The 22,103-nt window shown below is 34.4% G+C and overlaps 4 protein-coding genes across 9 annotated transcripts; all 4 read right to left on the bottom strand.

Moving 5' to 3' along the window:
* Window positions 1-19: 19 nt before the first annotated feature.
* On the bottom strand, window positions 20-5,706 carry LOC118028725 (protein CYCLOPS). Of its 4 annotated transcripts, none has more exons than XM_035032426.2 (11): window positions 5,023-5,706; window positions 4,373-4,425; window positions 3,096-3,236; window positions 2,882-2,930; window positions 2,745-2,797; window positions 1,823-2,514; window positions 1,685-1,728; window positions 1,557-1,602; window positions 1,168-1,216; window positions 666-794; window positions 20-493 (listed from the first exon to the last, which is right to left on the bottom strand). In XM_035032426.2, exons 1-11 carry the CDS (start codon window positions 5,326-5,328, stop codon window positions 370-372), a joined length of 1,686 nt encoding a protein of 561 aa, XP_034888317.1. In that variant the 5' UTR covers window positions 5,329-5,706; the 3' UTR covers window positions 20-369. The 4 variants fall into 4 exon arrangements, with proteins under 4 accessions (XP_034888317.1, XP_034888318.1, XP_034888316.1 ...); XM_035032427.1 differs by having other exon boundaries at window positions 1,856-2,514; window positions 2,882-2,933; XM_035032425.2 differs by having other exon boundaries at window positions 2,882-2,933.
* A 5,535-nt stretch (window positions 5,707-11,241) lies between these two features.
* LOC118028722 (MATH domain and coiled-coil domain-containing protein At2g05420) lies at window positions 11,242-13,397 on the bottom strand. The gene is made up of 5 exons (XM_035032421.2): window positions 12,585-13,397; window positions 12,302-12,471; window positions 11,907-12,192; window positions 11,675-11,841; window positions 11,242-11,574 (listed from the first exon to the last, which is right to left on the bottom strand). Exons 1-5 carry the CDS (start codon window positions 12,767-12,769, stop codon window positions 11,417-11,419), a joined length of 966 nt encoding a protein of 321 aa, XP_034888312.1. The 5' UTR covers window positions 12,770-13,397; the 3' UTR covers window positions 11,242-11,416.
* Window positions 13,398-13,532: 135 nt separating this feature from the next.
* On the bottom strand, window positions 13,533-16,834 carry LOC118028723 (ATP-dependent Clp protease proteolytic subunit 4, chloroplastic). Of its 3 annotated transcripts, none has more exons than XM_035032424.2 (3): window positions 16,288-16,834; window positions 15,262-15,764; window positions 13,533-13,829 (listed from the first exon to the last, which is right to left on the bottom strand). In XM_035032424.2, exons 1-2 carry the CDS (start codon window positions 16,695-16,697, stop codon window positions 15,281-15,283), a joined length of 894 nt encoding a protein of 297 aa, XP_034888315.1. In that variant the 5' UTR covers window positions 16,698-16,834; the 3' UTR covers window positions 13,533-13,829; window positions 15,262-15,280. The 3 variants fall into 3 exon arrangements, with proteins under 3 accessions (XP_034888315.1, XP_034888314.1, XP_034888313.1); XM_035032423.2 differs by having other exon boundaries at window positions 13,533-13,799; window positions 16,288-16,833; XM_035032422.2 differs by having other exon boundaries at window positions 13,533-13,803; window positions 16,288-16,832.
* Window positions 16,835-19,063: 2,229 nt separating this feature from the next.
* On the bottom strand, window positions 19,064-20,908 carry LOC118028721 (uncharacterized). Its single transcript, XM_035032420.1, has 2 exons — window positions 20,613-20,908; window positions 19,064-19,781 (listed from the first exon to the last, which is right to left on the bottom strand). The coding sequence occupies exons 1-2, from the start codon at window positions 20,891-20,893 to the stop codon at window positions 19,178-19,180; spliced, it is 885 nt and encodes a 294-aa protein (XP_034888311.1). The 5' UTR covers window positions 20,894-20,908; the 3' UTR covers window positions 19,064-19,177.
* Window positions 20,909-22,103: the final 1,195 nt, after the last annotated feature.

Raw genomic sequence — 22,103 nt, forward strand, 5'->3', positions numbered from 1 at the left:
CAGATTACAACCATCTCTCTGGATAAAAGCCTTGAAGCTTGTATTTTACAGCCTGCTGGTTCATTGCTTCCAAATTTTTAAAATTGATATTGCGTTCACAGTTTGTCAGACATAGTTGCATTTACCAATTTTACCATGCACTTGGTACATTCATGGACATGTGATCAGCAAACTAGTCACAACACCTAAACTAGAAAATCAAGAATAGGCTTAACTTCTTTGAGTGTTCTGCTTGCTAAGGACTTGGATTGGATTGTCTTTAGATTACTAAACTGGGTCTTTCATAATTACTGCTGCTTCTGCAAAAGACTTGGTGCTTACAAGGTACACCTGTATGAGATGTGTAAGAGCCAAAAGGGAAAGTAACTTTTACATCTCTCCTGTTTCTGCTAGAATCCTCTCAATTTCTTCCAAGAGGCGTTCTTTTTCATCAGTTAAATCTTCGTTCTGTTTCTGAAGCTCTTCTATCTGCTTTGTCTGTTCAGAATCCTTCCTGAAAGAGTATTTGAAAACAATTGATTAATAACAAAGCAGTTTTAGATCATAATGCATAGAAAACCTACTTGGAAGCCAAACGTCCAGAAAAATAAACAGAACAGAACAAGTCTCTATGCATTTATTGACAGCCCAATTGGAAGTAATCTAGTTCTAACTGTTGTCACTACCTATTCATGAAAGACAAGTTCAACTTGAGTGATCGTACTTCCTTCTCAAGATTTTCACACCGCTTAAGGACTGCTTGCATGTCAGATGGAATTGCCGGTGTCATATTCCTTTCCTTTGCCTCTGCCATTCTACATCACCAAAGAATTCAACGTAAATCAAAGCTACTAGGCAATAACAATCCTCCAACACTTGAAGATATTGCATTTTTTGTAACACCACTTGCGTGCTTCTAGCATCCTCATATCGCTCATGAGGTCTAATTATGGTGCATGCAGTGTGGATCGTCCATATATCCTTATGCTACATACTTCAAGGAAAGGATGATTAGCCATTTGGTTTTGATTTTCTCAGTCAGTTGTATTGCTTGTATCTTTATATTAAACAAGAAATAATGTTAATCATGAGAGATCAATCTGTTCCTGAAGCAGGTAGGCCATGCAAAATGAAATGAAAGTTTGAATAACAGAGTTAATAAAGCTGAAAGAATAAAGTTCAACTTACTTTCGTGAGCGTTCCACTCTCCGCTTCTTAGTTGAGTCCCCCTTGTCCACTGCATAAATTTGGATGGTCAGATAGAGTGATATGATCGCATAACGACACAATAATGCAGTAAAGCATCTGCGTAGTTTTTAGGGTTTGCTTAAAACCACAACAAGAATACCTGATGAAGAGAATAACAATAGCAAAAGTGGCAGTTGCAGATTTATTTATGATGGCAAGAATTATTAAAGCGTTATGTTTTTCAATTCAAGAACTTATTTCCTTAATGTTTTGAACAGATCAAAACCAATAGTGCAACACATTCCAGCTGACCCCTTCTCCTTTTAGTGAAGCCCGCTGTAGGCAAGCCAAATGTCATGCTGGTGAAGTTCTAAGGATGAACTGATTACCTGAACCTGCTGATGTCACAGATCCATATCGGACGAGACCTCCCCTCTACCATAGAAAAAAGGAAGTAGGTAAAGCAATAAATATTTGATCAGAATACTTTTGTTCTGCATTGAAGAATGTAAAGTACCTTCCGAGCATCCTTCAAATTGTCAATTATTCGGTCTCTAAAATCTGCATTTGAAATATAAGATGCAGGAACAACTTAGAAACTAAATCAATCAAGTTTCAAGATAGAAAAAAAGAGGCCATTTGTTAAACAGCACACCTTTGGCTCTAAAGCCATTTTCTGAACTCCTACCATTTCCAACTTGTTTCCTTGAGGTTTCACAAATGCTTAGAGTTTGACTTGAGTTGCTGGGGCGATCACATGCATCGAAAGCAGATGAAACTACTGGTGCAGCGGCAGAAGATCCACTTTGAGAAGGTTCCCGAGAAACCGTGCTCAGCTGAACCGGATTTATGGTATTTACAAACCCTTCGAAGTCAAGATCGATGGGTCCTTGAACTGTCTGCAAGAACTCAGGGTCCTTGACTTGACCAGGTGATATTTCTTGAAAACTTCCAGGAGGAATCTCATGAATGCCGTTTCCTTTTCGTTGATCAAAAGTAGAGTTTATAACTTGAGCATGATAAAATGCGTTAGAACTATCTTCAACTATTTCCTTCTCAATCTGGTTACCTAGCTTCTTGCGTTCCAGTGTACCCTTTAGCATGTTAACAACAGAAGAAACTTTATCTATGCTGCTCATTTGTGGGGTGTTAAAAGTAGATGAGGATGAATTGGTTGGAGACATGAACGTGCCCAACTGATTGGCAGTGTCATGCACAGGAGGGTCACTGAAACCATTTGGATTTCCAAACTCTTGATTCAAATTGTTGACACCATGCCCTGAAGCATTCTGCATAATTTCCATACCTATATTTGTCTGAGTATATTGCATGGCAGCATACCTTCTCCTGCAAGACATGTTGGATAATGAAGCAAAGGAAACAACTGTTCTTTGTACTGTTGAGTAAATGCATTTCTATGTCTTAAAGAATGCATTCCACGGACTTCTGCCAGATGTAAGATAATCAGCTAGATGAAGAATTTGGAGCCAGAATTACAGCAGGTATCACTAACAAAAAACTTTTGAAGGATGTGATTGTTATCATTATTATGCAAACGCGCGCAATAATGCTAATACCTTAGTTCAGAGGATCGACTTCTTGTCATGGGTTGAGAACTGTGAAACCACGCCTGAGTAAGAGATTAGAGACTGTCAGAATTGTAGAGGTTTAATCGAGCAGAAGTTTCTGAAGATTTTAAAAAATTATTACGGACCTTAGCCAGATATAAATTACTAGCCTGCACGGTCCTTTCAACATCGTTCCTGCTAAAAGTAGTAACAACAAAATGATAAATCAGAATCACTTTGCTCTTGGCGGCACATTACTAACTTTTTAGGATCATATGACATGCGCATAGATGATCGAATCTGGAAATCTTATAACGTTGTACAAATAAGATCATTATGGAAGAAGGGTGCAGAAGCTACCTGATTGGCTGTTCATTGAGATCATTGGAGGCATCATCAGCTGTTGGATTATTTTGCGTGAATAGGACATCATTGCTCCTTTTCTTCTGAGGTGTGCTCCCATGTTGCTGGCTGGTCAAATTGACCAGTTCACTTGATATCCTGCGTTTATCATTGGAGTAACTATGTGTTATACATGTCATCGGAATAAGAGAGCTTCCATTAAATAACTAGTCAATTTTTGCAGTTATTGAATCATTATAGACAGAATTCTGAGTTTAGAAGTTTTTTAAACACTGAAGGAGCGACGAATTAAATGCAAGGTATGGAGAAGTTATGACCATATTCCTTAAAGAGCAGTTACACATGCTACCGAGGAGTATTTGAGGAACTGGAAGGATGACAGAGAGGGCAGTTCCCCAAAGAATTGGTGGCAAAATAGGTGTCCTCTATCAAACGCCAAACAACTGGGAAGGATTTGCTAAGCATATTTAGCTACAAGGGAAAAGAACATAACCAAAAGAGATATCCATAGTTGCCAGAACCCTCAAAATGTTAGATTACCTCAATGTCACATGAAGCATTTAATGATTTATTTATCTATTTTCCTGATCATAGAAGTTTCAAACACTTGGATGGTAAGACATTCCAAGGCAGCCTACTAAAGCCAAAAATGGAAACGAAAAAAACCCATAACAGAGTAGCAATTCATCTATCTCTTATGATTATATATTTCATTCCTGTACAATATGATTCACCTTGATGATTCCGTATCAATCTAAAGCTGGCCATGTCATGACCAGGAAGGTTTGCAAAATAGAAGCTTTAAAGAAATCAGTGTTCTGCAGGGAAGGGAACTCATATTTCTGTTAGTCAGATTTCTTAATGTTAAAACATGGGATAGTTAATTCCCTCAGCAAATGAATTTTCCCATACAAGCCAAGGACATCAGGGTTGAATTTCAGACTCCTAGAAGGGCTTGCATATCGAACGATATTTTTTCTTGTGCAAGGGAGTTTTGGGCCATGCATTTCAATCAGCTGGAACCTAGTGGATGATTCCCAAGTCTGTAAAGGATGAATTGGCAATAGTTTCCTCTAAAACAAAAAAACTTGTATCATTTAACTCTAGAGGCATGAGTTATGCACTTCTGCACCATTAAGATTATACAAAAAAAAAAAAAAAACTAATGCAGAAAAATCCTTCAAGAAAATCTTAAAAATGAGGGCAATCTGGATTTGGAGAATGGCACAGTTTCATTTGTTCTCTATCGACATATACTACTTCGATCTACTCACCTTCTCGATGCTTGTCGCGTTCGATGTGCCATGCTTGTTGAGTTATAGCCATTCTGAAAAAAGAAAAGTCCATCAGTCAGAAAGAAACCCAACCCATCCTATGGGAAAAAGAAATTAAAAAAAAAAGGGAATGATTTCCCAAACTGCAAACCCCGCATGAGCAAGGTTTTGCAATGGAATATAGCTTTCTAACTTGGTGAAAAATCCTGGTCTTTCTGAATAAAACCGCAAGGCAGATGCTTTGTTTGAAACAGCCAAGTTCAAATCTAGCAGATGAGCCGTTAATGTTTTTTGGTTTGATAACTCCATGGCCACTTCTTCAGATTATCAATCACTTAATGACAATCCATGAATCGAAAGCCTGGCAATAATCAAAGTTGACCAACTAATTGACAAATGAATTAGACCATTACCAAGTTCATTTCACTGCACAAATTGTGATGTTCTGTTTATTTTTCTGTCAAGGAAGATGCAGTAAAAGCCAGCCAACTACTTGTGATTGTGTTTTGATTTTGGAAACAAGAAAAAAAAAAAAAAAAAAAAACTCATGGCATGTATAGATGATCAGTCAATCCTGCAAAGGCAGAAAAGCAAATGATGAGCTTGAGACTTGGATGCTGAAATCAAGATTTTTTTTTTTTTTTGCTCGCCTCTCCATTTGTAAGCCAGCTTTTGAATAGCTCCTCACTGTCTGTACGGAAGTTCTGAGAGAGATTCTTGAACCCCAACATCTCCATGGTGGGTACTGGCATCCCAATTGAGGTCTCCATCAAAGATTTGAGAAACAACTCTTCACTTGAATTCCTATACAGGTCTGTAAACCCTCTTCCTTCCGTCTCCATCACACCTTTCTCCCCTTCACCCCTCTGATAAAAACTGAAGTTGTGCTGCTGACTACTTTCTGGCTTTATAACCGAGTTGCCTGTCAAGCTTCCCTTGTTTCTATCATTGATCATGTTACCTTTTACCGTAAGCAAGTAGATGTGCCAAACCTCCTTCCTCGTCAAAAAGGGCAGGCAATATTTATGACAGAAAGAACAAATGAATCCTTGCAATGATCAGAAATCTTGGAGGCCAGAAACTGGGCTTTGGATCCCTATAACCTACCTGGCCACCGGTTGGGAGTTGAAAATCTAGTCGAGAGAAGATGAACAAATACAACCTATGTCCAATAATAAAAAATAAAAATAAAACAAAATCTACAATAATTTTGAAAAATACAGGGAACACGTTCTTGCAATATATTGCACCAAGACTATCTAACTTTTGCTTTTGATAATGCACCAAAGAGACAATGTTTCATCGCCCATCAACCTATAGGAACTCTTGTTCGTTTTTCGGTTTGAGTATTATATTTGTCCCCAGGCTGGCATCTTACACAATAATAACACAATAATAACACCACAATAAAATAAAAATCATGTAATTTAATAAGCAATAAAATAATAACAATAAGAAATCGAAATTCAAACCAGAAGAACAGAAAAAAAAATTACAAGTGTGCCGTTGGTTGGAACCCATTTAGGCATTTACCTCCCCGAGATTCAGACGTGAACATTAATTAGTTTACATGTTCGCATTATAAGTATTCGTCTTCCTCTTCACCAGTATGCAGGGCCAGATGTTTTTGGAAGTAATTACGTATCCACCATTGAGAAAGGCAGGAAATTAACCAGTGGTAATAGTACATAAAATTTCCCCTCTTCGTTAATCTCATAATTTATTTCATTTTGAATATTGTAGTGGGGATTTGATCGAAAAGGGTCTCGAAATCTGATGTTCAAGCAAGTTAATCAGCTAAGTGTAATCTACCAATCAGCTGCTAAATCAATCCTCCATAAGTCAATCATACAGTATAGCTAACATCACTTGCTGTAAAAGTACACAAAGAGGCAGTGTGAAATGAATTTACTATCAGAAGAAGTACCTTTTCAGTGATTTAGACACCAAAGAAGTAGATGTTTAGCACAGATAAAGAAATGGCCTGATGGAAGCAATGAAAAGGACCTTGTGCACTTGCCCTCTGTTTTTATAAGGTGATTCTCTAAAATATTGTGCCGTTGAGAAGGCGCTTTCATGCTAGGGAATGCCTTTGGTATGCCATTGTGTATCTTTCTTTAGGTCCTTTTAATTTATTGGCATGTGCTCCGCCATAGACCGGGGTAATTTTTTAAAAATATTAAAAATAGGTGATATTTTTTTTGGCATTATCATTAAACCCGGAGAAGTATGTAGATCTTAAAATTTATCAACTCGACTCTTTGTTTAACTCGAGTTTTTAATTAAACCATATCAAAATTGATCCAATGTCAATTGATTGATTTCATAGGTCCAATGACAAATTAAAAGACTGATAGAAACATGTGTTAGCTTTTAAAAGAAAAACTTTAAGATGATTTTTTTAAGTATTGAAACAACAACATATTGAGTGATCCCGGTCATCCCTCGACCCGAATCATTCACTCAACTGAGTTTAATAGCTCTATTTTTTAATTTTTTTTACTAAATTACATGATTAAAAAAAATGGATGCTCGAGTATCAACCCTAAAGTTCATGTTTATTTGAAATCATGATAATCCTATACAAACATAAAAGAAAATCACTCATGAAATCTATTTCTCAACCAATCCAAAATTAAAAGAAGAAATAAAAAAATAGTTTTTTTTCATTATTATCAGTAATAATTAAAAGACCAAGTTGCCTATAAGATTCCGAATAAGCCCCTGAAGTCAAGCTTTAAGAGTGAAACTTTTTTCTTAAAAAAAAACCCGTAGACCCAAGTTAAGTGTTGTTTTGCTTTTAAAGATATTCTAGTAATTTAACCGTGAAAAAAAATATAAATAGAAAGTAGTAACTTTAATCAATTTATATATGGCTAATCCACAATAATTGAAGGGGAGTGAATGTGAAAGTTTTTTAAGGATAAAATGGTAAATTTACTATTTTAATTCATAGTAATTGGTTCAAACAAATCTTCTAAACTTGGGATAATAATTCAATTTACAACCCATGAAATCACATACCGCGTTCAATTAAAATAATTAATTCTCAACTAATTTAACATTGAAGGATGAAATTGAAAAAAAAAATATTATATTAAAAAACTTACCATAAGCAAAAAAAAAAAAGTACTAAAAAAAATCTGACAGGCTAAGAAATTGAAGGAGGATGAAATTGAAAAAAAAATTTAAAAATTAATTAAAATAAAACAAATAGGAGTAAAAAGAGAGAGATAAAATGAAAAGAAAACACACTTGAAGGGTTAATCTACAAATTTGGAGGGAAATATATTCTTAGGAGGAAAGAGATAACAAAGAAGAAAAGGAAGAAAAGTTTGTCGGTGTCGCACCGAAAGCCTGTCTGTTGGCTACATGAGCTATATAGAAAGGAAGAGAAGGTCGAGATAAATCAAATGACACAACAGAATAATGGTTTTGACCACCGGAGTTAGTTGCACAACTTTTTAATTTATTTTTTTATATAAAAATACCACATTGCCTCTAGAACCAAAAAATTATTGTGAAAAAACCATTGTGAAATGACGAAGAGCCCCTGCAATCAAGCTTTTGAAAATTTAATTCCAAGGGTGAAAAAGTCATTACATTGTAGTAAAAAATGTGAAATATAAAAAAAAACCCTAGACCAAAGTTAAATGTTTTTTTTTTTTAACTTTTAAGGGCAATAAAGTGATTTTACTATAAAAAAAAACTTATGAAAAGATCAAGATGACCCTAAACAATGATAAATGAACCAAGTGAAAAGATCATTATTGTAACAGCCCGGCCCAACATGTTGTATATTGTTCACTTTGGACCTTACCGTTCTCACGGTTTTGTTCTTGATGACACGAATCCACTTCTGAGCCTGATACCCCTAAACACATACAACATGTTAGCAACCAACACTACTAATAAGACCCTGATTCTGGATGCTCGTTTTCGATGTGGGATATCACAATTATACCCCTTAAAGATAGTTTTCGTGATTTTTTTAAAGGGCCAAATTGTAAATTCATTATTAAAGTCTATAATAAATCAAGGTATATGCATAATACCCTTCCCACAGGTTTTAGTTTTTTTTATATATATATATATAATGACTATCTTATACACATGCATAAAAAAAATTATCATAATCCTTGGTACATGAAAATTTAATTTCAAAAAATCCTTAATTGTCATGTTTTGTAAATTGAAGAACCCTCAATCCCACTTTAAAAGATTACAAGATTTTTTTTGAAGCTGTGAAAAGTTAAAAAGTTAAAATTGAGATGTTAAGACACTAAAGCTTTACGAGAGAAGAGATCTTAGGTTAAATGGGGTTTAAGTTTAAGTCAAACTTACTTTGCTGGACCGAGGTCCAAAGCTGAAGTTTGGGTTTGAGTTTATTATAAAATATTTTTTAAGTCTATAAAGAATTATTATTTACGAGCCCATTTTTATTTGTCCAACTTATAAATAAACAGTCTATATAGTTTTTTCTTAACATGAACAATTTTTAAAAAAACAAAAATTCATATTTTCAAGCAAAAAATAATTAAGTTAATTTTGTTTTATAGCAAATAATTAAGTTTGATAGATGACATGAATTAATTCTATATCAGCTCCGACATAAAGGAGGCTGAATAAAGAGTGTTTAACACATATTTTTAGACTTTTCTTCACCTCAATTTTTTTAAGATTGTTTTCTTTAAGTTCATACTCTATTTTTTTCTGTTTTTTTTTCTTCACTATAAAGCTTAGGTTATATCATATTAAAGGTAGATTTTGAGTTATATTTTATATAGTTCCTAAAACTTATTTAGGATTGTAGCTAATTAAGATGGTGGTGCTGAAATTCTAAAATATTAAGTACAATTATTCTGTTTACACAATCTATAAAACCTTAAAAGATAAAATATTGATCATTAACAATAACAAATCTTCATCTAATTCAAATTTTATGTGCTCAATAGTGCCATGATCAAGAGTTGTTGGTTAATATCTTTCTTGTAATTCTCTGACAGTTAAACTAAACAAGAATTACTTGAATTGACATTGATTCTTTTACTTAGATTAATACTTTCAGGATGTTTAAGGCACTTGAATAGGACGGAAACAAGGCGGCACACGCAACAATTACCTAAGCGAACATTAGTCTTGTACTAATTCAGTAGTTAATAATGCTAATTAGGGAATCTAAAAAATTCATTAGCAAATACTTAATACTCCCCCAAAAGAAATGGCATCATTTTGCATCTTTGACCGGGCGATTATTACTAAACAAGGACTCGTTGATCAAATCAGTCAAAATCAAGATCATAGCCGTTAATTAGAATTAATAGAAAGCAAACCACAGGCCAATGATAATCTGTGCGAAGCACTGCCAGCAACAACTGCTTCAGGACAGCTCAGCATCTTTCGTGTTTTGTTAAATTTTGATGATGCAATGTTTAGCAGCTACCAAACCCATAAACCAGAATAATTCGACAGAATATGAGGATCTACCGACAGAGTGACTATAGAAATGAATGAACCGAGTCAATGACTCAGGGTTCGAGAAGCCGGCAATCTATTGTTTTTAAGTTGAAAGACTCGGGACAGCTGGGTTATGACATACAGAACAGTGCATGGTTTAGAGTGACATTTGTAACCTAAACTGCAAGTAATCCTGTTAATAATTAGCTAGAAATGCGTTTGTTCTGTTTTTTGAATGCATGAATCTCAATATCTCAGGCATTTGGTACAATGTGCAGGTTGGCAGGCCAGTGTTCTTATGTTTCAGGCAGAATTCTCCCTTGTACCTGAAGCTCCATCGTTGAAGAATCAGCATCATGACTGGCAATCAACCCAGGAAATATCCCAGATCAAGAGGGGGCGGAGCGCCAAAAAAAGAATTTAATCAGCATCCGGGGATAAATCATGTGCAATTTGGTTGTTAATAATTATTGAAAAGATTTCGTGAGAGCTCTTGGAAAACTCTGTACACACTGACAAAATCTTCAAATGCGTGCAAGTGTCCACAAAATAAGAAGTTTGGAATCTTCGACTCCTTCAATGAACAGTCACAAGAGGAAAGCAAGAATTCTTGCTTCGATTTACCTTGTCCTCAAGATTAAAATACCTGTCACGTTAGCTTCCTGATGAGCTAATACGCCTCCTTTATCATTTCCAGGTATCAGGACATAGAAGTTGGAGATAAGTAGACAACTCAACATGGCAAAACATCACTTCTTACAAAGCTAGCTATTAATTATATTTCCTATATATATTTTACTGTTGACAGGTCTAAACTTCAAAAAAAAAAAAAAAAGGGTGCCATAAAGGCATAATTAGATGGTGCCAGGATGTAAATTCCTTCTGGTCAATCGAGTAAGCATGCAGGCAGAAAAGTCACATACTCATATTGTGATTGTATACAAAATACTGCCAGACATGATGAAGCTTAATTTAGCAGCGTCTTTTTTGTACCCCAACCAGATTTCAAGTTCATCAAAACAGGTTTCAGGTCCTTATGAATAACAAATCTGTAGCGCATTTTATAGAGGTATTAAACTCGGTTGAGTCAATAATTCAGATCATGGACTGATCATAATCATTCAATATATTATTGTTTCATTACTTAGAAAAATTTCATTTTAAAGTTTTTTTATAAGCTAACCGATGTTTTTATCAGTCTTACAAGTTGTTTTTGAACTAGTTCGAGTTTGTTTTTGCTACTGTGTTTATTTTTAGTAATGGAGCTCAACACTCAAAGCAAAATACGCAATGATAAAAATGTAAATTTACTGTTTTTGCTCCTTTGTTTTTTGCTATAGAGGGCTGTACCTCAAAGCAAATATAAAAACAAAAGCAAAAATAAACACACCGTAAGTGATAGGATACAAAAGTTGTTGAGAAATATGCAGGAACAACATTAAGAATTAGAACAGCTTAAAGAATATGGACAATCAATACTCCCAATTTAAAGACAAGGCAGCCTTTTTGCCACCAAATTCTTGACTCACAATAGTTTCTGAATATCAAATTTTAGGAGTATTGGCACACATGATCGGACGAGCAACTTCAGGAGAATTCCTTGACCACCGTTGTCACTTGAATTTGTACCTCAACAGCCAAAGTATCATTAACTAGAAATCCCTTTGGAAGGGCGTTGACGTCATCGAGAGACATAAAGTTTAGGTGACCCCAGTCCTTGATTGAATTAGAAAAATGGAAAGAGGCTGCAGCACATTGATTAAACCATTTATCAGTAAAAATAAAGCTTGACAGAACAATTTTTCTTTTCTTTTCTAACAATCTAAGCAGAGGTTGTGAATTGACCTTTTTTTTCGATATGTTTTCCGAAAAGCTGGTCTCTCACACGCAGCATGTATTCAGCATACGTTGTTCGTCCACATGGAAGAGTTTCAAAATCCTCCATTACTAAGTAGATAGACAAGCTTTTTCCTTTCTCTGTTGAATTCCCTTTCGGATAAACCAGCAAAGCCCTACGTTGAAAACAAATTAATACACACATACCAATAAATATAGCATTTCATTTAATCTTACGTACCATTTGTGCCCTCCAAAAGAAAAAACTTGGGACTTGTAAGATTCTTGATCCAGTGCTGAGAAGTGCTGAATTTTCCAGGTATAAGTGTCGATGACAGGTTGCTTAACCAAGGTCAAGCATTCACCTTTGCCAGTAGGTTTAATAACAAAAATCTCAGCTCCAAATATGCAACGATCATCAATTAGATATCCCTTTGACTCGTCATTGAAAACAGTCAGGGGGATTAATTGGTCAAAACCCAATTCTGTTTTCATTCCATGAAAGCGTCTTACCCTTCCTTTAGCATCTGATCAGCAAACGTTTCGAGTCCTTAATGTGTGCAAGAATAATTGAATAAAAACAATGGTTAAGCCCTGTCTCACAGGACCATTTGATCAAGTTGTGTGCTAGCTTACATTGGATAGTCAAGTAATTGTCTTGGATTTGGTTATAAACAAACAATCTGAAGTTCACGTTGACCTCCCAGCCAAAAGGGAGTGCATTTGAATTGGAAAATGCCAAATATAGAGATATGTGTCCATCCCCGTTGTTTTTCTTGTTTCCGTTAGGATAGAGACGTAATCTCCTGCAGTTCAAAAATCTTTATCATGGAAAGAAAGGAAACATGGTAAATTCAGAGGAAGATAAAGACACCATTTGAGGCCAACCATGCATGGAACTAAAGTTGAGCCCACATACCATTTGTAGCTGCCAGCTTGAAAGTCACCTGATTCGACGTTGTCTATCTTTGCATTTGCAAGTAGGGAGAAGTTTTCGATCTTAAATGTGTAGTGAGCCGGTGGAAGATCCCTCGTTGACCTTGTAATTTCTGCTAGATCAACTCTAGGAGGAATTTTAACTTCCATGACTGGTTCTGGGGCCATGTTTTGTTGATTATCGCTCTTTGTTCTACTTTTAGTGTGGATAGAAATGTTGTTAAATTTGGCAATTTAATATTGCTCAAGCAATAAAGCATTTTTTTCCCCACCCTTGGTTGAAGGAAAGAGAGCGGGCAAGGAAAGAAATGCATAGAATCCATGGAGAAAGGAAATAGGGAAAGAATACAATGATTCTTTCCAAAACGGAAGAAGCCTTGTTGTGTCAAAAGGACGTGTTAGACGTGCTTTTAACGTTTCAAGAATAAAAACATATTGTTACTTATTCGAGTCTTCTCTCAGTCACTTTGCTGTTTTCCCCTTCTGTGCAACGTCGAGCAAAGAAATGCCAAGAGACTAAACACAAGGAGGTCAGCAATGCTCTGCTATGATGCATTCATCTGCTCAGTTCATCGGATTATAATACCGTTCCGTCCACCCCACCAAATTAGATCAGATTGGTCTCACCGGCATAAGGAAAGCTCACTAGGACTGCTGTGAAATCACTTATCTTTTCTCACTAGGGACAGGGGATGGGTTTGGAACCTCAAACTCTTGGGAGTTGGTGTGAAAGGATTCCAGCATAAAGTTCGCATCAGCATAAAGTGCCATCAGAATCCTGTATTCAAACCCCAAAAGATCCACTGCCCTTTATACATGCAACTGGCACTAAATGAACGATCACAGTAAGAGTGGAATGATGGTACGCTTTTCACTTTTTGAGTATTAAGATTTGAGTCACTCGCCCTTTCCCTGACTGAATCATATCAAATCAGTGCCAACATTTTAAAGCTCAATCAGTTGCAATAGTATTCATAAGTGTGGTACAAAATGAGGATGATAATCAAATAATTCTCTTTTAATGGAGAATTTATTAAAGTAACATACAAGATATGGAAACAGCTTAAGGTTGTAGTATCAATCCACTGAATTTGATGTGGTCCAGGCTGGTCAGCAAAGCAAGAAAAACTGTTTCAACTCCCGCAGGTGACCATTCAAACGCATGGACAATCCGTCAACTCCAAACCGTGATGTATACCTGGCTAAGAGGATTTCAAAAGGAAAAAATCTGATTCATATTTAGAAGTTTCATTGATCATCATGCACACCTACATAAAAAACTACATCATAGCACTAAGCTTTTATCCTATAGATTTTATGAGCGATGAAGAGGATTGAAAATGTTGTCAAGCTTTACATTATTATACACAAGTATTTCAACGACAAGGAGGCCTTAAACAATTCAAAATGACTACAGCCAGTCAACGATGGGCAAGGAAGTAACTCGAGCTTTTAGTATTCTTTTTGTTTGTCATTATTTACTCTCTCTCTTTTTTCCACTAAGAAACAAAGGGAGGGACCATAAACCATCTCATATTTCAGTGATGGTGCAAGTTTGCCCTCTTGCATCAATCTTATCATCCAGCACGAAGAAATATAAAAACACAGAAAATTCTGTTAACTCTTCCCACTGCACTGTAACTAATATTAAAGTAGTTAAAAATAACAATGTCCAATCTAAGCAATGGGATTACTAAATGACCAAAGGTGTTGAGAATCTAGAACCCAACCCTTGCTGCCAGGTGCCACGCCCCGGCATTGTACTTTCCAAGCAGAATGACAAGCTAGTTGGGCTTGACAACAAAAAACAACAAGCATCCTTTTCATGACAATATCCAAAATGCCCTAAAGAGAATGACAAGCATAAAAGAAATTGAAAAAAAGAAGAAGAAGAAGTAACCACTTAGTCAGCCCCAACTAGTTTGGGATTGAGATTTAATTGAGTTGAGTGGACTTATTGGAGATCAAAATTGTAACTGCACTGGTGTACTTTGTAAGCAGTCAATTTTCAAGTGCCTACCTTAATCAAATCCATGAGTTTGGAGCATTATAGCAATTCGGTTCTTACCATTTGTATTATAATTAGCTGCTTTTATCAGACTAGCTACAAATTCTGTAAGACACTATGATTCCTTTAATTCTCATTCAAGAGTGAAGGAAAAGAAGGCGCTCGATGTTGTAGCACCAAAAGAATTTGTCTGTTTTTTATAACAATGATTCCACATTCTTTCTCAAGTAAAATATGGTTTAGCCTGCAAAATATATGGGCAAGTCTATAATGAAGGTTACACAACACAATATGGAAGGGAACTGCCTAGTTTCTTTTTAGCAAAACCTGATTCTTTTGATCCATTCCTGGCTTTCACTGAGCTTTTTCCTCTCCAATTCAAACAAGAATGAATTAGGTATTGCATTCTAAAAATCTATTTTATTTCTTGGAAATATACTGAGACCCATGTCAAACCAGCCATTTACATTTTAAGAAGGCATTGTTTTATCTAAAATGAGAAAACATTTTACAAAGACACGCATGCAACCATTTCCTACAGCTGTTCTCAGAGAAACCCAGTTTGGCAAAATGCAGACACAACCCCCAATGTAGGACATGTAATTCTTAAAGCTTCATGAACATTGCAAGGAACACATTAAGAGTAAGATACCTGTAAAGGATGCTCTGGGCTAGTATATCTCATCATCAGGGACATCAGGATTCAAGAATTTCATTGGATCTTTACGCATATCCTCATAATTCAGGGTCGGTGTCACTCTTTCTGGCACTGGAGCCAAAGGAATGATGCTATCTCTGTCAATAACTCCATCAATTATTCCATATTCAACTGCTTCAATTGGAGACATGTAACGATCTCTATCCATATCTTTTTGCACTTGCTCAACCGAGCGACTAGTGAAACCCGAAACAATTCTAATTATATTATTCTTGTTATGCATAATTTCTCGTGCTTGAATTTCCACATCTATTGCTTGCCCACTAGCTCCTCCAAGAGGTTGATGAATCATTATCCGTGTGTTGGGCATTGCAAAACGTTTGCCTTTCGTTCCACCTCCAAGAATTATAGAAGCTGTTGAAGCTGAAATGCCAAGGGCAATTGTGGAAACATCAGCCCTCACAAGCTGCACCACGTCATAGATAGCCATTGAAGCACTGTGCAGAATATCATTAAAAGCTGATCAGCAAGTGAACAAAAAAAACAAAATGGTAAAAAAGGAAATAGATTTTCTTTGCCCTAGATCACCCAAGTGGATCTATCACCTACAAACACGCTTCTCAAAGATCTTTATGGCTCTTGTTCACTTTTATATGTTGTTTATTTTTCCGTTCCCACAATATCAAGATGAAACTAACCATCAATCTATAATCAGTTCTCTTGCAAATGTGAAGCCTCGAGGCTGTTTAATTATATAAACTAGACTCACTTGGATGCATTCTACAACAAATAACCATTCCAAAGAATTTCAATACCATTTTTTCCCCCTGGACTAGGATTAAAACCCATGCGTTTCACTAATCCCACTTCAATTCAATTACTTGAACCAACCACACACTGCTTTAATAAACAAGATAAAAAATCTAAGTATCCATCTTTCCTATAAAAAAAAATAGTAAAAAAGATTCAAACTTTGAGCTCAAAATAAGAAAATGAAAAATGGATATTGTTTAGGATTACCTAAGAGAACCACCAGGACAGTTAACGAAGAGACGGATATCTTTAGTAGGATCCTGGGCATCAAGAAGCAACAGCTGACTAATAATAGCATCAGCCACGAAATCATCTATATTGTTCCCTAGAAACACAATCCTTTCCCTCAACAAGAGGCCCATAGCGTCCGTCTCGGCCCCTCTCATGGAGGTGGCCGGTGTTTGAGGGGAGGCCAGTTGGGGAAATGGGGTTAAGGTTAGGGAGGATTTAAGGGAGGTTTTGAGAGGTGAAAGTTTTGGAGAAGATGGTGTTAGGGGTTTGAAAAGGAAGGGGAAGGGTGAAGTGGGTGGTTTTAGGTTGTGGTGGGGAGAGAGAGTGGGTTTTAGAGAGGAAAAGAGCGGGGTTGCTGTGGAGGAAGAGAGTGAGAGCAAATCCATGGCTCAAGTTTTGGGTGAGACTGTGAGGGGGTGAGGGAGGGATTGCTGGGATAGTTAAGCAAAGGGTAGATGCTGGAGAGACCTCTGTCTGTATTTTTCCCTGTGCATTTGTTTTTTCTTTTTTCTCGAGTTGATGTTTTAAATGCTGTCGTTTCATGCTCTGCTTTCTCTTTTCTTTTTTTTTCTTTAATTATTTTAAGAAATTATTAAAAATCCCCTGCTTCAAAATTTGATTGTCATTTTTCTTTTCTATCAAACTGAAAAGGTACTCGTATGATTTGACACTTTAACCCTACAGCATTGGATGAAAAAAAGTTACCGTTCAAAATTCAGCGTACCTTTAAATTAAAAAAAAAAAAAAACACATTACAAAAGTGTCGTGGAAAAACTTTCAATTGTATATAATTAATATAATCTCTTAATTATAGCAGCTTGTCACTCAAAATGAATGAAGCTAGCTATGCGAGTTGTGATTCCGGGTTAGATATTTTATTTTTAATAAAAAATAAATATATAAACTTTTCAAATGTATTTTTTTATATATAAAAAACTTTCTAATTATAAATTAAAATATTTATACATCCATCTAATTATATAAATTAATATTTGATCAAGAAATAATTAAAATTCAAATATTTTATTTGATAACATTAGTCATTCTCTTAGTTATATTTAACTTTTTTTTAAAAAAAATTATTTAATCAAATGATCATCCATGCTAAAAAAAAAAAAAAAACTATTTTAGAGAAAGTGAATTGAACTAATTATAAAACAATCCAAGTTGATAAGTAAAATAAAAAAAAAAAATTAAAAGCAATGAAAAATAAAAATTCAGGTAAAGCTGAGTTAACATGCTAATCCTATAACTATGAACATATAATCATGATAATTCTATAGAAATAAATGTGAAAAAAATATATAAAAATTAATTTTAAAAAAAAATTAAATATTAAAAAATAAAATTAAAAATAAATCAATTTTATAGAAAGACTTAAAAAAACTAAAAAAACTGAAATGCCCTAATCCATATGTGTTTAATGAAAAAACTTTAGTTTAAGACGAAAAGGCTCCTGCATGAAAGTATTAGTATTTTTGTTTCCAAGGGCAACTACATAATTTAATCGTTCCTTGAAAAAGGAAAGAGCCCTTGGATTCAAGTTCATTTTCATTTGTCATAAAAGTTATTTTATAAGTAATCTTACGGTTAAAAAAAATGCAAAAAGACCTCTTTGCATGTGTAAATTTCAAAATGACGAATTTATCCTTTCTAAAAGACAATAACACCCTTAATTGCAAGCTTTTTTTTTTTTATGTGAAAAGAAGGGTAAAAAAAAAAAAACACAGTAAGCATTCGCAATGTTTTAGATTTTCTGTTAATGTTAGTTAAAATACTAAGCAGACTTCTTTTTCATATTATCTTTTCTAATTTGAATTAACATTAGTGAAAAACAAATTCTCACGGATTCAAAAATTGATGATTTGCTTAACCCCAGAAAGAATTAATGCTTTGTATACATGAAAGTTAGATTTTAAATACCCTAAATATTACAATAGTAACTTATAGAAATAGAGTATGATTATAGATTAGTAAGTTACTAGATAAACATTAAAAATATTCAAACAGCTAATATATAAATCAAAATAAATTATAAAATTTAGTTATTTATTAATTTAATATTAAAAAATAAAATTAAAAATAAAACCATAAAAAAATAATTTGAGTCAACCTAAATTAAACCGTCAAACTTATAACTCAAATCATTATATCAGGATAACTCTATAACAATTAAATTAAATTATGAAATCAAATTCTTAATCAATCTAATATTGAATGATTAATTTTTAAAAAAAAATCAATTAAAAAAATACAAAAAAAAACCAGAGTCAACTCAAGTTAACACACCAAACTCGTGATCTGAATCATAAGATCAAAATAAACTTATAAAAAACAAACTAAAAAATGATCTTAGTCAATTCGAGATAACCAACCAAACCCGCAATCTAAGTCATGAGATTGAGATGACTTCATAGAAAACAAATCGAAATAAATTATGATGCACAATTCTCAATTAACCTAATTTTTAAACGATAAAATTTAAAAAAAAAAATCATCGAGTCAACTTAAATTACCTCGTCAAACTTGTGACTCGGGTCATGAGATCTGGATAACCTCATATATAATAAATCAAAAGGCTTAATTCTCAATAAATAAAATATTAAAAATAAAATTAAAAAAAGAATATAACTCAGATCATGAAACTTAAATAACTTTGTAGAAAGCAAACTAAAATAAATGATGAAATCTAATTTTCTATCAATAAAATATTAAAAGATAATTTTTAAAAAAAAATCATTAAAAAAAACGAAAAAACAACGAGTTAATCGACTTAAAGCCATACCAAAGATATACTCTCAAGACAACATTGATGCCGGGGTGTTGATTAAGAGGTTAGTTAGCCCAACTATCTTCTATACTATCCTTACAGATATTCTTCCTGAGTGTCATCTGCACTCAGAAGATGATTAAGTGCTACTCTGGCTCTTTTCGGTTCCGATGAAGTTTCCTTAGCATCATCTTCTTCGCCCTTCCTCTTTTCATTTCTAATCTCCTGTTCTTCATGCTCTCCAGCATTAGTTTCACCACCAGAATTCTCTGATTTATCCTGCAAAGATGTCTTTGGTTCAGATGCTTCAGGTTTGTCTTTTCCGTCCGAGGTTCCTTTCTTAGATGTGCTTTCGCTTTCTTCCAGAAACACGTGGATTTCTTCATTGGTTGCCAGATCAAGAGGAGTCATTCCTGCTTTTGTCCTGACAGTAAGGCTTGCTCCTTTCCTTACCAAATACTTGACTAGCTCCAGATGGGACCCTTGAACAGCAAAGTGAAGTGGAGTAAGGCCCTTTCTGGTGGACGCTTTGATGGAGGCCCCAGATGAAAGCAGAGTTCGGACAACTTCTGAATGGCCTTTTTGGGCGGCAAAGTGAATTGCTCCCATGTCATCCATGGCAGCAGCACCAACATCAGCCTTGTGCTTGCAGAGATAACTCACCACCTCTGCCTGCCCTGACCATGCTGCTAAATGCAATCTATGAAACGAGGGTACGGTGTCAAGGAAGAAAAATTCTAAAACCCAGCAATTTCAGTACCCTTTGGAGTTCTGATTAGAAATTAGCATGAAACACCAGAGCCAGCATATTCATGAAAGAAAATAAGAAAATGAACATATGAAACTAAAGATGAAAACTACACAAATAATGCCTGACATGATTATTCTCTTATTTCATTTTATAACACAAGTTTGCAACCATCTTTATTAGTAGTAAAAGCTCAAAATGTTAATTTCCAGGCACCTTTCCTTGAACTATAAATTTCAATTATGCAAGATAAGGCAAACAAGCATGCATATGGATGTAGAGCACACATTGGACTTCACTCCAGTCAATCCATCTACTTTCATTCAAGTATTTTCTAGTCTATAAATGCTTCGTATCTACTTATTCATCATGCTGATATCTACCTAGAAATTTTAATAGACAGCAAAACAAACAAGCTAAATAGATGAAGCCAGACACAGACATACAAAAGACAGAAAATTTCATTTACTCTTCGAGTCCTTTCCGAATTCTGAGGATAATTGGACAACAACAAAAGATTGTCTGGCTCACATTTCTTGTCTCGGTAATGGGAAATCAGCTCTATTTCAAGCAAGATTGTCTCTGTCTCTAAAAGGGCATAAAATATTCAGAGTAGTGAACTTTACCTTCAAGTCATCATCAAAGTAAGCGTACTCTAAAGCTAGCAAAATCTTGAATATGCTATTAACTGGATCATGTTAAGCCCGAAATACTAGAAAAAATAATGATTAAAATACTAAATAAAGGATTAAGAAAACGAAAATGGAAAAGGGAGGAGGATACGGGGTTCTAGAGTGCTTATCTCTAGAGTTAATAGCCAAAGGGTTTGAGCTGACAATTGACTCAACCGCTTTCATGTCACCTGACCTCGCCGCGGCGTGAAGCTCTGTGTCTCCTCCTCCTCCTCCTCCTCCTCCTCCTCTGCTTCTACCCATTCTGATTCTCCGAGCCTCTTTCTTTCTGATTATTGTAGCAGAAAATGGTGAGATGGTGCATAATGACTGGTAGATTAGCTTTTGTTGGGTCGGGCTCTCAGTTGGGCTGAAGCATCTGTATTCGGGCATCGGTAGAGCTTTTCTTTTTTTACGCCATCGATTGGGTTTGAGCTAATTACCAGTCCCTGTATTTATTAAGACTAATTCCTTAGTCCTTGTAGCATATAAGAATTAATTGAACAGTCCTTTTACCTCCTCCTCCTCCTCCTCCTCCTCCTTCTTTTTCTTTTTCTTCCTCCAAAAATTAAAATAAAGGAAAAAAAGAGTAAAAATGACAAAAGGAGTAAATTATTCCTTTGAGTTCGTATTGATTGAAAGTTAGTTCCAATATCTTTAATTTGAAATATATGTGAGGTGAATATTGTTTATCTGAATAAATACAAATACTTTAAGAATTTTAATAAATTAAATTTTAATTTTAAAAGCATTTTTAAATTAGTAATAAATCAAATAAAAAATTATTCCTTAACCTCAATCTACTTCTTCTAGTGAGATGGAAGCTCAAAATACCTAAATGATATTTGTCTCATTAAAAAAAAAATTATTCACATTAAAATCAATTTCTTTATACCTAAATGATATTTCTCTCACACAAAAATAAAATTATTATCGAAACATGGCCAACCACCAATATTTTCTCTCTTTTATAAATTGAAACATGATATTTTAAGAACATGAAAACTAAAAATAAAAAAAGTTTTGAAAACTATATTTTTTTATTCAAAAAACTCTAATTCGTTTTTCCAACAACCTTTACTGTGATAGGAAATTGGGCTAATGCCGATACATTTTCTATATTTTTGAATTGATTTTGATTTTTTGTGAGATATTTTTTGTATTAGAGCTATAAAAGTTTTTTTAAATGTGTTTTTATATTAAAATAAATTTAAAATTAAATTTTTGGATCTAAAAAATCATATTATAATTTCCAACCACTTCCAGTGACAAGAAATTAGGCTACAGACAACATATCTTATGGGTTTTTGAATTGATTTTGTTTTTATAATAAAAAATTAGTATATTAAGATTATAAAAGTGTTTTTTTTTATTTTTAAATTAAAATAAATTGAAATTTTTTTTTTTTTTTTATAAAACCATAGCATGTTTTTCAAGCCATCTCTTCGGTTATAGAAGTTGGGATCAAAGATGACATGTCATATTTACTACAGTCAATATGTCACCTACTTTTTTTAAGAAAAAAAATAGCGAACAAGGTTGTTGGCTCAGTGGTTGTTGGGGCAGCTCTCCTTCCTTCGAACTTCGGTTCGAGTTCCAGGGG

This window comes from Populus alba, chromosome 3 (genome assembly GCF_005239225.2).
Source record: "Populus alba chromosome 3, ASM523922v2, whole genome shotgun sequence".
NCBI lineage: Eukaryota > Viridiplantae > Streptophyta > Magnoliopsida > Malpighiales > Salicaceae > Populus > Populus alba.

Coding starts and splice junctions, on each gene's coding strand:
- LOC118028725 (XM_035032425.2), bottom strand. CDS start 5,328: ATGATCAATGATAGAAACAAGGGAAGCTTGACAGGCAACTCGGTTATA. Junction 2,515..2,744: donor AGTCGATCCTCTGAACTAAG/GTATTAGCATTA, acceptor CATGTCTTGCAG/GAGAAGGTATGCTGCCATGC. Junction 1,217..1,556: donor TGTGACATCAGCAGGTTCAG/GTAATCAGTTCA, acceptor AAATTTATGCAG/TGGACAAGGGGGACTCAACT.
- LOC118028722 (XM_035032421.2), bottom strand. CDS start 12,769: ATGGCCCCAGAACCAGTCATGGAAGTTAAAATTCCTCCTAGAGTTGAT. Junction 12,193..12,301: donor CAATTACTTGACTATCCAAT/GTAAGCTAGCAC, acceptor TTTGCTGATCAG/ATGCTAAAGGAAGGGTAAGA. Junction 11,842..11,906: donor TCTTTTGGAGGGCACAAATG/GTACGTAAGATT, acceptor TTTTCAACGTAG/GGCTTTGCTGGTTTATCCGA.
- LOC118028723 (XM_035032424.2), bottom strand. CDS start 16,697: ATGGATTTGCTCTCACTCTCTTCCTCCACAGCAACCCCGCTCTTTTCC. Junction 15,765..16,287: donor TGTCCTGGTGGTTCTCTTAG/GTAATCCTAAAC, acceptor TATTCTGCACAG/TGCTTCAATGGCTATCTATG.
- LOC118028721 (XM_035032420.1), bottom strand. CDS start 20,893: ATGCCCGAATACAGATGCTTCAGCCCAACTGAGAGCCCGACCCAACAA. Junction 19,782..20,612: donor GATAAGCACTCTAGAACCCC/GTATCCTCCTCC, acceptor CTCGTTTCATAG/ATTGCATTTAGCAGCATGGT.